The sequence below is a fragment of the Periplaneta americana genome, chromosome 3, assembly GCF_040183065.1.
Source record: "Periplaneta americana isolate PAMFEO1 chromosome 3, P.americana_PAMFEO1_priV1, whole genome shotgun sequence".
NCBI classification, from domain to species: domain Eukaryota; kingdom Metazoa; phylum Arthropoda; class Insecta; order Blattodea; family Blattidae; genus Periplaneta; species Periplaneta americana.
In genome coordinates this window covers 125,319,788-125,333,475 of record NC_091119.1, presented here as the reverse complement: position 1 = coordinate 125,333,475, position 13,688 = coordinate 125,319,788, and the positions used below count along the sequence as shown (strand labels likewise).

At 37.1% G+C, this 13,688-nt stretch overlaps 2 protein-coding genes across 3 annotated transcripts in view; one reads left to right on the top strand and one right to left on the bottom strand.

Annotated features, from left to right (window-relative positions):
• Positions 1–13,688, bottom strand: part of Rab3GAP1 (RAB3 GTPase activating protein subunit 1) — a 290,503-nt gene that overhangs the window by 213,399 nt on the left and 63,416 nt on the right. The window lies entirely within an intron of this gene.
• The window catches only part of haf (leucine-rich repeat and fibronectin type-III domain-containing protein hattifattener), a 155,144-nt gene that overhangs the window by 115,667 nt on the left and 25,789 nt on the right, over positions 1–13,688 (top strand). For both annotated transcript variants that reach the window (XM_069821563.1, XM_069821562.1), the window contains exon 2: positions 11,697–12,572. In XM_069821563.1, coding sequence (XP_069677664.1) covers positions 11,697–12,572 — 876 coding nt within the window. The remainder of the gene's footprint in view (positions 1–11,696; positions 12,573–13,688) is intronic.

The window sequence follows — 13,688 nt, the reverse complement described above, 5'->3', positions numbered from 1 at the left end:
CTTATTCGATTATGTACACAGTACTTATATTTGTTATACCGTATATGGCGTCTTTTTAGATACCAGCATCGTATTTGTTGATATTACGTAAGGGATCTGCCCTGTTGGTCGCACACCCACTTAATTTACCCGTAACAAAAACAAATACGGTCTATTATTTTTTTACGAAATGCGGGAATGCATGCTGGAAGGAAGTGAAATCTATCATTTGCTACAAGAAAAATACGAAAGTTTCGGCCTGACACAGTTATAGTCGCGACGCTGTTATTACTGGCGTGACTCCTCCTCTTTGCTTACGTCTTAAAGCTATTAATCCTTACCTATAGCGTAAAATCGCGATGAAATAAGTTGTATTATTTATTGATGGAACAGATAAATGCTCTTTGATTATTCATCAATGAAAGCTGAAACATGACGAGAATATTTAATACTGTCTGCTTATCAAATCTTTACCTTGATTTGAATTTATAATCTATAATAATACGCTAAGGAACATGAGCAGCTTTAATAATCTCCTAGATGTCTTCAATATTCTCCGCAAATTCAACAATTTCCCAAATATCAGTCATTTTCCTTTTGCCCACGAACGAAAGTCAAAGTCAAAGTCTAGATTTTCGGCGACTTCGAAGTTAAGTCACGATTGAAGTTTACTTTCCTCAAAGTGTCGACTGTGAATAGGACTTTGTACTTTTCAAAGTCAACTTTGGTCCAAAGTCTCGTCTATGAATACGACCCTTAGGAAGTCAAGGCTCTATAATGTCTAGGTAGGTAGTATCGCTCGCCATTTTTGTTCTTTCGTTGCCGAGCTACCAGACGAGGGATCTATTTGCCACACCGTTAAACATTATCATGTCATAGCTCCTATGATAATAAATCAAACGCACTGTAATTCAGCAAATAATTGAGCGGCAAGTAATGTTCCCGTGTGCTTTCTGCGATCGCCAACGAAAGAACCAAAATGGCGAGCGATTATATTAAGTATTTATCCAGCCTTAGGAAATGCATAACATCTTCATCAGCGAATCACAAGACGCACATGTTTAAATGTAGCCGACCTGCAACGTGATTGACTGCCGGAAATTAGAGCGACGGGACTACAACATAAAACATATGCATACCAATAAAACACATTTCGCGAATCAGATATCGGGATTTCTGGTTTGAACACAATTTTGTACGGAAAATTTATTGTACTATAGTCAATCTAATTTAAAAAATAATATTGAAATAAAAATACCTAGTCCTTATTGATAAATCTAAATTTGTTTACATTTTATAATTAATACAATTTACTGAGATGTAAACAATTATTTTTACGGAAATACATGATTTCAGAACTGCTTCTTATCAAAAGTGATTCTTTGTTTTTCCACCTACCTACCTACTGTACCTATATAAAAGTATTTCCTGTTAAACAAAACTATTTTCTTCATATTTAGTATCTGTAAATCAACGGTATTTCATTTGTAGTCTCACAGACAAGAGTAACAGAAAATTACAGATAGTGGTTTCCTCAACCTTTTGTTGTTATTGTCGTACTTCTGTTTCCAGTATCCATCACACAAAATAGGTCTGTGCGAAAAATAATACTAAGTACGCAGTTAATTTTACTTATTTATTAATTCCTGCATGTACTTATTAGCATATGATTTATTTATTTATTTATTTATTTATTTATTTATTTATTCATTTATTTATTGATCTGTATAGGCCTATTTGTACATTAATTTTATTATATTTAACAATTAATAGGCCTATCCATGCCGTCACGGATGCGAACTCATGACCGTGGCCTTCACATAACGTCATATGGCGACTTAACTAGTCGCGATGGTTATCACGGTGCGAAATTATCAGATATTTGCACCGTGTACTAGATGTAGACACATCCAACGTTTCGGAGCTACATGTCGGCTTCGTCATCAGGGAAGACAGAGGAAGGGGAATAGGAAAACTATCTGCTGGATCCGCTACCAACAGTAAGTCTCCAGGACTAGGTTTTCTCGTTCCCGTTTCCCTGCCTTTCCTGGTGACTAAGCTAATATTCAGCTTCGAAACGTTGGCTGTCTCTACATCCATGATACGGAGCAAACAGGGCTATTCATTGCGCGCACGCAAGAATATATATATATATATATATATATATATATAAATGTTATATTTTATTTAACGACGCTTATATATATATTGTATATACTTATATATATATATTTTATCCATTCATTGTTTCGTTCACTTCTTTACGTAATATTTATTTATTTATTTATTTATTTATTTCACATAGTTTGGGAGATTAGAATCAGGATCTATGACCCCCACATAGCGTCACATCTGTGAATTAACCGCTGTATTCACATGGTAGGCTACTTATGTATTAATTAATCCATTCACTTACTGATTTGTTTACAGACAGGAAGTGAAAAACAAAATAATACACTGTAATACCTTTTCCATGAAATAGTTTGCGAAAAATTACAACACTCACATCAAAATAATATAATATGCAACGAGAGTATAATGGTAGTAACTAAGACGCGAGTATGTTTCTGAAACGAGCGTAAGCGAGTTTCATAATTTTCAAACGAGCGTCTTAATTACCATTATAGGCAAGATGCATTCAACTGTTTTTGTTCGACCATAATAATGTCTAAGTTTTGAATTTTTACAAATGTCTTACCTTCTTACTTTAGTGATAACTGATAGTGAAATAGTGAACATGCGTGTATTTTCAGCGTGTTCTCGACTATTGCAACAGATGGCACGAGTGTGAGTGTCTTTTCAGCGTGTTCCCGAGTAGTGCAACAGATGGCAGACGTGTACCCCATATTTATTGATTTTTTCCAGGGCTTGGTTTGAAGATTTTAACCTCAAAGCAACACACATTAAAAAACAGGAAATTAACTCAATTTGTTATAATATTAATATTAACATGAACAGAATTTATTTTATTTTAAATACATGTTGTTGATTGTGCAGTTTGTGAAATTTATCTGGGGAATGGCTTCCAGTGGAATGTTTGAAGTTCGGTTAATATTATTGGAGTAATTCGATCAATGTCACTTTCAAAACTCGCGCCTGTCATTTTGGATTGGTGCTCTCAAGGCTTGCGGGATATAGCGCGTACGATATTAATATCGCATATGCTTAGTTGGAAATCGATAATTGCAATAACATAATGAATAGCAGTACTTTAATGTATGCCATTAAGATCAGTTATGTCACCTGTAATTGGCGTTTTATAGCATGATCGAATAAAAAAGTTCTTTCAATTGTTATTTATATGCTTTAATATATTATTATCCAACATGAAACTTAATACTTTGGACAATTTATTCTACCACATGTATGATGCCCATAACTAAAATAATATTCGATATTTATTTTTATCCTAATTTTTACATCGACTATTACACTCTTACTACGTCATACTACTTTTGACCAATAAAATGGTACGAAAGGACGTATTTCAACCAATCATGGCTGCTTATCGCACAATTTTATCGCGTCCCTAGCATTTGTTTAATTTTATCGCGTCCCAAGCATTTGTTTAATTTTATCGCGTCCCTAGCATTTGTTTCTTTGTTTGCCAACATTTGAAACTGCGCTGGTCTGGACGTCAAAAAAAATATATATAAAATTACAAATCACTCCAGTCGATGCACAGCAGTTTCAAATATGACTCGCATTGGCATTCAAGAACAAGAATTAATAAAAATCACTGATTATACCTATGCATCTTCTGAAATCCGATTTACAAATAAATGAAGAGCACCATTCGGAAATCCTGAATAAGTTGAATACACCATGTAGGCCTAAATCAACGAGTTCCACTTCTATTACGCACACGTCCAATATAACATCAATTGAACCACCAACCACATTCAAATTTGAAAATTGTAAATTCAATAATTATTCCTTTTAAAATTATTCATTCGGAAATCCTGAATAAGTTGAATACACCATGTAGGCCTAAATCAACGAGTTCACTTCTATTACGCACACGTCCAATATAACATCAATTGAACCACCAACCACATTCAAATTTGAAAATTGTACATTCAATAATTATTCCTTTTAAAATTATTCATGTTTATTTTTTATGTCATCGTCGTTAATTAAAACTTTTCTAACACTTGTGTACAGTATATTAGTTAGGTTATGTTATAGCTTCTGCTATATGATATTATGGATAGTCACGTATCAGAGATTGTTTAATATTAAGATTTATTGAAAATCATCTGTCAAGTGACGTTGATTACTGGGATTCGGATAATTGAAGTGGAATGTTGCATTTTAATAAAAATGAAACAGAATCAACAATGCCTTCTTGACTAGTAACAGTTCACAGAGTTCAATGATGATTCCATAGTTGGCACAACTGATACCGGTAACAAGAAAACAATCATAAAACACTACTGCCATCTAGCGTAATGTTGAGATGGCACAATAATAATAATAATAATAATAATAATAATACTTATTTGTTATTTGTCAGAAACAAGTGTACAAGGCCTGGATATGACATCGTCAGGTTCGATAGTTGATACATTTGAAGACAGTTGTATTTTCGTAAGCCAATTAATATTTTATTGTATTGGAGTACTTTGTTACTTCTAATCTTTATATACTTTCTTCTAATCGTGTAATAGTCAATTAAATCCCACTCGAGTTTTGATTTTCTCTAGATAAATCTGCTCGTGTTCCACTCGCAGATTTATCGATAAAATCAAAACCTCTAGTGAGATTATTGTTGATAACACTGGTCAACAATGATTTTGTTAAATAAATAATTTCGGGTGTTTCTTATATATTGCCATCTGCTGATTCCAAAAATGAAGTCAGAAATTTTCCATCACCCACCATTTTTTTTTTAAATAAATTTGTTCATGTTTATTAGCATTTGTGGTATACAACATGCTGATTAGAAAGCGCATTTTACATTTATATTTCATTATATTGTGTCAACTATTGACTTGTAACGTTTGGTATTGTTGTCTGTGAATTCATGAATAACAACAATGGCATTTCCCTCACAAAACTGTGATTGTAAGGTCAATTTCCCAGATGAATAGAAGCTTTCTTTAAAGAAAGAAGCTAATCCTGTGCTCTCTTCCGTTGTTAATTGAATTGTGATAGAAGTATATAATACCGTACCTAATAGTGCAGTGTAAGGAGTAGTGTATAAGTGTATAATGTATAAGAAATATGTCTTGAAAGTGTCTTATTGTTAGAAACAACTTCTGTTAAGTGTGTGGTGAGCTCACTTTAAAATCGCAGAGGCCAAATTTTACTCCTCTAGTTAGAAGAGCTTATGACTGTTATTTTAACAACAAAACAGACCAGAACAAGACATGGGCCCCAGAAATCTGTTGCGCTAAATGTGTACCTAACACTATTAACTAGCTGGTTAAAATGATCCCGTCATATGCCTTTTGCAGTCCCAATGATATGGCGCGAACTTAAGGATCATTTGACAGACTGCTACTTCTGCTTGACAAATATATCTGGAATAAGTTCGAAGTCCAGACACTGTTAAATATAAATCTTTAGTTTCTGCAATTCGGCCGGTGCTTCAAGGGTCAGGACTTCCCATACCAACTCCACCAGATGATATTACATTGACTGAAGTAATTCAAAGTGTTCCTGATGTTCAGAATGAATTACAAAATGGTCCAGATTTTGTGGAAAATGATACTATAAATGAACCTCACTTTCTAACACAGGAGGATTTAAATGATTTGGTTCGGATCTTGGTTTAAGTAATAGCAAGGGAGAATTACTCGTCTCAAGATTGAAAGGCTGGAAGCTGCTGCAGGTAACACCAAAGTAAGTTTCTTTCGCCAACGCCAAAAGGAATTTGAGCATTTGTTTTCTAAAGAGTAGGACCTAGTTTTCTGCAATGATGTTGAGAATTTGTTCGATTCACTGGGTGCTGAACATAAACCTGAGGATTGGCGTTTGTTAATAGACTTCTCAAAAACAAGTTTGAAAGGATAATTACTACATAATGGAAACAAATATCCATCCATTCCTTTAGCTTATGCAGTTGGTATGAAGGAAAATTATGAGAATATGAAGCTCTTACTATCCATTATCAAGTGTGACAATTTTTCTTGGCAGATATGTGGGGATTTGAAAGTAATAGGTACTCACTTGAATTACAGCTTGGCTATACTAAATTTTGCTGCTTCTTGTGCAAGTTGGATAGCAGAGATAAAAGTAATCATTATATAAAAAAAGAACGGGTCAAAGAGAGAGTCACTTTAATCCAGGACAAGATAATGTTCTTCACCAACCACTTACTTGTAAGTTCTGAAAAAAATCTTATTGCCTCCACTGCATATCAAACTAGGCTTGATTAAGAATTTTGTGAAAGCAATGGATCGTGATGGCAGTGCATTTCTCTTCCTGAAAAATAAGTTCCCAAGATTCAGTGAAACTGAACTAAAAGCAGGAATATTTGTTGACTTCAAAAAAGGGACCTGATGAAAGATGCGCAATTTGAAAACCAGTTAAATATGCAAGAAGCAGCTGCATGGTTGTATTTAAAAAATGTTGTCACGAACGTTTTAGGAAACTTCAGGTCTTAGAACTACAGAGAACTTGTCAGTGAGATGACTGAGAACTACAAGTTCATGGGATGTAATATGTCTTAAAAAATATATTTTCTGCATCCCATCTCGATTTCTTTCCTGAAAACCTAGGGCTGTGAGCGACGAGCACGGGAAGCATTTCCACCAGGGCATCGTGGAAATGGAAAAGCGCTACCAGAGTAAATGATGTCCAACTATGTTGGCAGACTGTTGTTGGATATTGTAGAGAGATTTACCTCAAGCAAAGTACAGCCGAAAATATGTTTCACATACATTTTAGGTCAATAAATTTAATTTCAGCTAAGATATCGTAATGCTATAATGTATAGATACGAAAAATGTTTTCCACGTGATTACTCAAAAACCCTGGGTGATAGAAAACTTCTGTAAAAAGATTTGAAATCAGCACAAAAAGTCACCTAGAATCACCCATTGTTTCCCATTTAACAGACAAAAGTTTAAATTTTGTTGACCAGTGTAATTACTGAGATAATCTATATTATCAGCAACAACATAAAAGCAAAAAACAGACTCTACATTAAGTGTAAAAAAGTGTCATTACATGGTGACTTGGTGAAATTGCCATAGACCTCCTTTTTTCACCCTTTTGTCCTCAAAGGCATTTTTGCACCAGATCTCCTATGGATAGATCCTCACAACGAGCGACCCGGGATTAAGGCAATGTTAATACTTGTAATACTTCCTCTTCCGCACACCATGTCGTGGCAACTAATGCCATGGTGAGGGGGAAGGGATAAACCAGAAGTGTGTCAGACCCGCAGTCTTCACGGATTGACACAGCTCCTCCTGTCCCATTGTTTCACCCCGCCTTACGAAAGAAAACACATTATGCAACGCGCGGGAACCATCTCAAACACAACAATGACCTTTACTTTCGAGCACGGGAAGAAATGTCGCAGAAAACAACTTGTTTACAATATGAAACAGGCAAACAGGCGGATATTCGCACGACGATCAGGCCAAGCTGGGAGAGTTCTGTGACATCCATCTCGGAATGTTTCCAACATATCAACAAGTCCGGACAGGTGAACTCTCGCCCGAGGATTTGCAGTTTGTCAACAAATAATTGGGGGCTTTCTTGAGGACTTGGTTATGAGATCAGTTAACAAGAGAACTACATTGAAGTTATTCTTTTGTCCCTGAAATAGTGTTTTCCGGAAAGAATTCTTTGAATTTGAATCTCTTCAGTAGGATTTTCCTTTAGCATAGAAATAACATGCTAGAGATCCATGTTCAAATCTCGTAAGTGTGCAGATCTAGATTCTAGATGGCTTCGTATATATACATACATAATGTTAAAAAAAAAAAGTATCCAATATTTTAGGAGGTGATAGTATGCATCGAAACAAGAAAAAAATGTATAATAAACATGGGTCCTACAATACATACTTTCTGAGATCTGAACACTTGTTCATAGGAGGTGCTCAATGTGGCATCCATTCATGGCAATGCATTTTTCTGTCCTACAATACAGCAGACTACCAGATTATCATACCGTAGTTGATAGAATACTGATACGTCGCAAGGAATGCTGAAAACAAAAGTTTCGTTTCAGATATGAGCGAGATTCAGCAGAGATGGTGTTGTGAATTTTCGTAATCAGCATGTGTGGACTGATGAAAATCCCCATGCAGTTGAAGAAATAAGGCATCAGCACCAATTCTCAATCAATGTATGGGTACGCGTTCTTGGCGATAGATTAAGGGCCATACGTGCTACCACAGAGATTAACTGGGGCTCGTTATCAGGACTTTCGTATTAACGCATTGCCTACCTTGCTGGAGTATGTGCCATGTCAGCAAAGACTACAGATGTAGTTCATGCATGATGGCACACCAGCACATTTTCTTCGCAATGTGCGTGAACACCTGACGCTGACGTTTCAGGACCGCTGCATTGATCGGGGAGGCCCCACATCTTGGCCTATTCGTTCCCCGAACTTAAATCCCCTAAACTTTTGGTTATCAAGAATAACCAGGTCAATTTCAAAGAGTGCGTGATTCCTTACGCCAAAGGGCAGAGAAATGCATTGCCATGAATGGACGTCACATTGAGCACCTCTACAAACAAGTGTTCAGATCTCAAAAAGTATGTGTTGTAGGACCCATGTTTATTAGACATTATTTTCTTGTTTTGATGCATACTACCATCTCCTAAATATTGAATACTTTTTAACACCCTGTATATATACACATATATACACGAAGCCAATATACACACATATACTATAATCGTATAAGTCTACTAAGATTCAGATACCGAAGGAATAACAATCTTCTGCAACCGAACTCCAACCAACAGGAGGCCTATACTAGCAACGGTATAAGCTTTAGTCAATAATAAAAATGTCATAGAGATACAAGGTGTTTCAAAATAGAGGGCATACTTTCAGGTATGTATTCCCTATATGTAGATAATACAAAAAGTTCATTACAACATGCGTCCGGAAATGCTTGGTTTCCGAGTTATGACCTTCAAAAGAGTGATATTCACCGGAATCCCTTTGCATCCCAGGCCATTATTCTCTTACAGTCAGGAATGGGATCATGTCTTTGAAGGTTGTATTCCCGACGAAATCGGCGTTGAACATGCTTCACACACTTTGTTTCTGCTAACCAAAGAACACACGAGACTATCTGCTTACAGTCCACATGGCTAGTTTTACAGACTTAGTTTGCTGTTATTTATTTATTTCTCCATGCCAACCATTGTTACATGAGTTGCAAGATCTGCACTTCCAAACCTGACTAGATATATTTCTCTTTGCCATATATACAGAGTGAGTTTTAAGTCCACCGACAAACTTCAAGGGGTGATTCCTGAGTGAAAATGGAGCACGAAAGTTCATATCACCTTGTGTCCGGAAATGCATAGTTTCCACGGTAGATGGCATTGACGATATTCTCTCATAACTTGCAGTGTGAGTTGTGTGTGTTGCAGTTAGTATGATTTAAGCAACGTAGGACAATGGTCCTGTATCCATTCCAGGAATAAGCCAAAAAAAAAAAAAAATAGACTCCAAATGCTGTGTGATGTGGGTGGTGTTGTCTGTCAGGTACGTGGCTCGGTACATCTGTGCTTTCTCTCTACCTTTCCACCTGCTTGGGCATACACGAACACCATCTCGGCTTGTTCCTATTATGGAATTACAAAAAGTAACAAACGAAAATTCCGAGTGTTTGCCCAACACAGTGATGTTTTTGTTGTGTTTTTTTTTCTACGTCAAATACTATAATAATATTTGTAACACTTTAAAATGTGAAGTGATTTTAAAATGACCTTGTAGGCTATAATTATACTTCTGTCACCTGAAATATGCGTAGAGGATAAGAATGCACACGACTTGTCACAGTTGTAACACCCTTGTGGCACAGGGCTCCTGGCTTGTGCGGCAACTTCTCCTGCCTCGAAGTATTGCGTGAAGTCTATGCTCCGATTTAATTAAAAGAGCAGATCGGCCCACTAACTGTTTTCCAGACAGTTGTTTGATTACACGGCTCTAGAGAACCTGTTCGACATATGCTAACAGGACAACTTTTCCCAACCTGCTGTTATAATAACAAATTCCTTCTTGTTTTCGCTACCCAGCTTAAGAATGTTATGATACAGAGGTCCTCAACCTTTTCTGTCAGAATGGTGGATTCTAGATGTAAATTAGTTTCAAGTATCGATAATGATTTTTCAACCAGAGATTTTTTCACTTTCACGACCGTCATACCGCGCACAAGCGGTATCATGGCGCATCGTCGCAACTTCTTACAACAAGTAAACTTCCGATGTTCGTGAGCACGAGTATAGTTTAATAATCTGTAGTATTTTGTGGTGTCTGGGTAATTTTTATACAAGAAACAAGTTAGAACAGCCGAATTCTAACTGAAGAAAAATTGATCGAAAGAGCTGATAGGTTGAAAAACTATCCAAAAGTCACGAAAGGTATAGCACATAAAACTAACGTTTCAAAATTAACATCTAGAAGTGCTACAAACTCTTCTAAGTTTCATATAAAATGACAATCCAGTGTTTTTGGAAAACGGTATAAGTGCCAAATGATAATTTTTTTTTCAGGAAATGAAAAAAAAAAAGTGTTTTCGAGATATACCAAGTGCACTTTTTGGGCAACTATTTTAACTAAATGCGAATGCTTGGCACTTGTATCTTTACCACAGTATTAGCAACACGTTTTCAATTAAAAAACCTTAATGATAGTTCCGGGCACTTATATCGTTTTGCAAACACACTCCTCAATTATATTCAGGCATATATTTCCCCTTAGCTCTGTTCAGCTCAACCGTTTGAACACGTACAATGCGTCTACCTTGTGCAAGAGGAAATAATTGCACATATCAGTAATGTGTATATTTTTATCGGAGCTGATCATTAAATGTAACAAAGTATACATATGACCACAAACTATATAATATAGCTACAAAAGAAATTAGGCATTAATAAACCTTAAATTAAGTAAGAAAATATGTTAGAGTATCCTCGCTTAATTTACTACAACCGAAAATGTAACACTTAGATAATATGTAGTATATGGAAACTGGGTGGCCGTCCCGCGCATAGGACTAGCGTTAGGAAATGAGGAAAGAATTTTGTCACGAAATTTCTGCCAATCTATGGGACCGGTGCCCATCCAGCAACGTGATGAATTTGGAGTGCTACGATAGGTAGCGAAATCCAGTTAAAGAAACTAGCTTTAACGGATGGGGGATCATCGTGCTAACCACACGACACCTCCGTTCTGTTTATATGATCGTTCACCTCTACTGAGCCATGTGGATGTGAGGCCAGCAGTCGGTTGAACAGCCTTGATCCTTCATCGGTTGTCGCGCCACGAATTTAATTTTTAATCAAGGTGTCTACTTATTTTTAATTTCTCTCCAGCTATTGATTGAATAGAAACGATTTTCATGAATATACTTACATCCAAACTAAACACTAATACCATACTTCTTCCGTACAACCAAAGTCAAATTTCCGCTGATATGGTTGTTAGATATAAGGAAAAGCATTTGTGTTTATAGTTGGTCTGAAGGAACACTAAAGATATTTTATTTGGGTGTCTTCTCGTTTTTCCAGGTCGTGATGAGGGCGTCCACCTGGCTACTGACAGCGGCGCTCCTGGTGGCGCAAACTTCAGCAGCACAATGCCCTTGGCATCGAGACATTAAGGAACTGCAGTCATCGTGTATCTGTGCTTATAACTTAGGACAAGAACTATCGGTGCAGTGTGATATGGTGGACTTTCCCAGATTACTTTCCGCGTTAGATAGGTACGCGAGAACCACGTCCCTAGATTTGTTGTACGTGAACAACAGCACCGTCACCAAACTGGAGGACGGTTCCTTCAAGAACCTGAGACTCAACAACGTGCAATTATCCGGATGCAGAATTCGGAGTATCGCACCCGGCGCATTCCGCGGCCAGGAGGCTAGTCTAAAGAACCTGAACTTGCAGGACAACGAACTGGAGGAGGTTCCGGTCGAGAGTCTACGTCCACTGGCCAACTTGTCCCTGTTGGATCTCTCCAGGAACCGCATCGGCAGGGTGCCAGATGAAGCCTTCGTCACTCTGCGCAGCCTCTCAACTCTTAAACTCTCAGACAACAACCTCACGCTGTCTGCAGAGGCCTTCAGAGGTTTAGAAGGATCTCTCAAAAACCTCAATCTCAAAGGCACGAGACAGAAAAGGGTACCAGAGGCGGTAAGAGGTCTCAGGACCTTGGCGTTCTTGGACCTGGCCCAGAATGGACTCCGAGAGCTGCCGGGCCCCGGAGGTCGCCTGCTCGAGGATCTGCATTCATTAACGGCCCTGAACCTGGAGCGTAATCTCATCCAGACAGTCGGTCCCGATGCGTTTAGTGGCGTCAACGACACGCTCAGTTCTCTGAGCCTGCTCAACAACCTCATGACAGACTTCCCCACGGCGGCCATCAACAGCCTCACCGAGCTACGGGTAAGTTTGCTTCAGAAAATCATCACGGTAAAAATGTAGCTCCACACTTTGTGACTACAGTACGCTATACAAAGAACTAAATTCTAATAAATGGTTAACAATGACGCTTGAAGAACTAGCAACATATCGTCGATAATTATTTAAGAAAAAAAATGTATGTTATTAGCGAGTCGTAAAATGAATTCAGTAAGCAAAATATTTGCATTCTAACAAAGTGTTACCTTGACTGTTTAACAGACGTACTGATTTTAAATCTACAATCTAACTGAAAACAAGAGTTTGAAAATAAGCGTTACATTGTTGTCAGTAATCCCCAAATACGTAACAAACAAAAACCATCATTGGACGTTACACCCCATAAATTTCTCCGATAAGTCGTAATAAGCGATGTCGTACTAAGCGATTTTTAAAATACAGTGTTTATATAGGATTTAGATGGGACCGTTAGATTTCGCCGTTATAGCCAACACGTCGTTAAAAGCGATGTCGCTATAAACGGTTTCGACTGTACTTGTAATTTAGAACTGGAGTTTGAGTAAAACTTTCTGAAAGTATAATCAATCAATAAATCAATGAAGTTCGAAGTTTATCTTAAAATTTTGTACACGAGTAGATACTGAAAGATAAAGTGATTTACAAAAATGTAGCAGAGAGTATACATTAGTGTTTTGCATACAGACGCTATGTTCGGTTCAAGTTTGTCGAGCATGGCGAAGTTCGATATTCGCCGATGTTCGCTTTACAGGAGGAGGTCTGTTGTGTTTGTTCCACTTTGTTATAAAAATATTCGCAGTTCTTCACTCATTTTTAACCGTTTAAGAATTTCTGCACAGATCTTGCTATTAGTTTTTTATATGAAATAATACGAAGTTTTTAATGTCTTGGTTGTCTCTCTCATGTTCGAACATTGCAGGACACTAATGCACATCATTAAATAAAGAACATAGATTTAAAGCAGCTAGCTAAGCTTAGTACTGTATCTAACGTTAGCGAATATAAACCAGATGGATCACAATTTATGCTATCTCCCTATTAGTAGATCCAGATTTATGTAACTTCTCAGCCACAAGTGAGGACATCACCCGAATAACGGCGTATATCTTTATACGCCCGTTT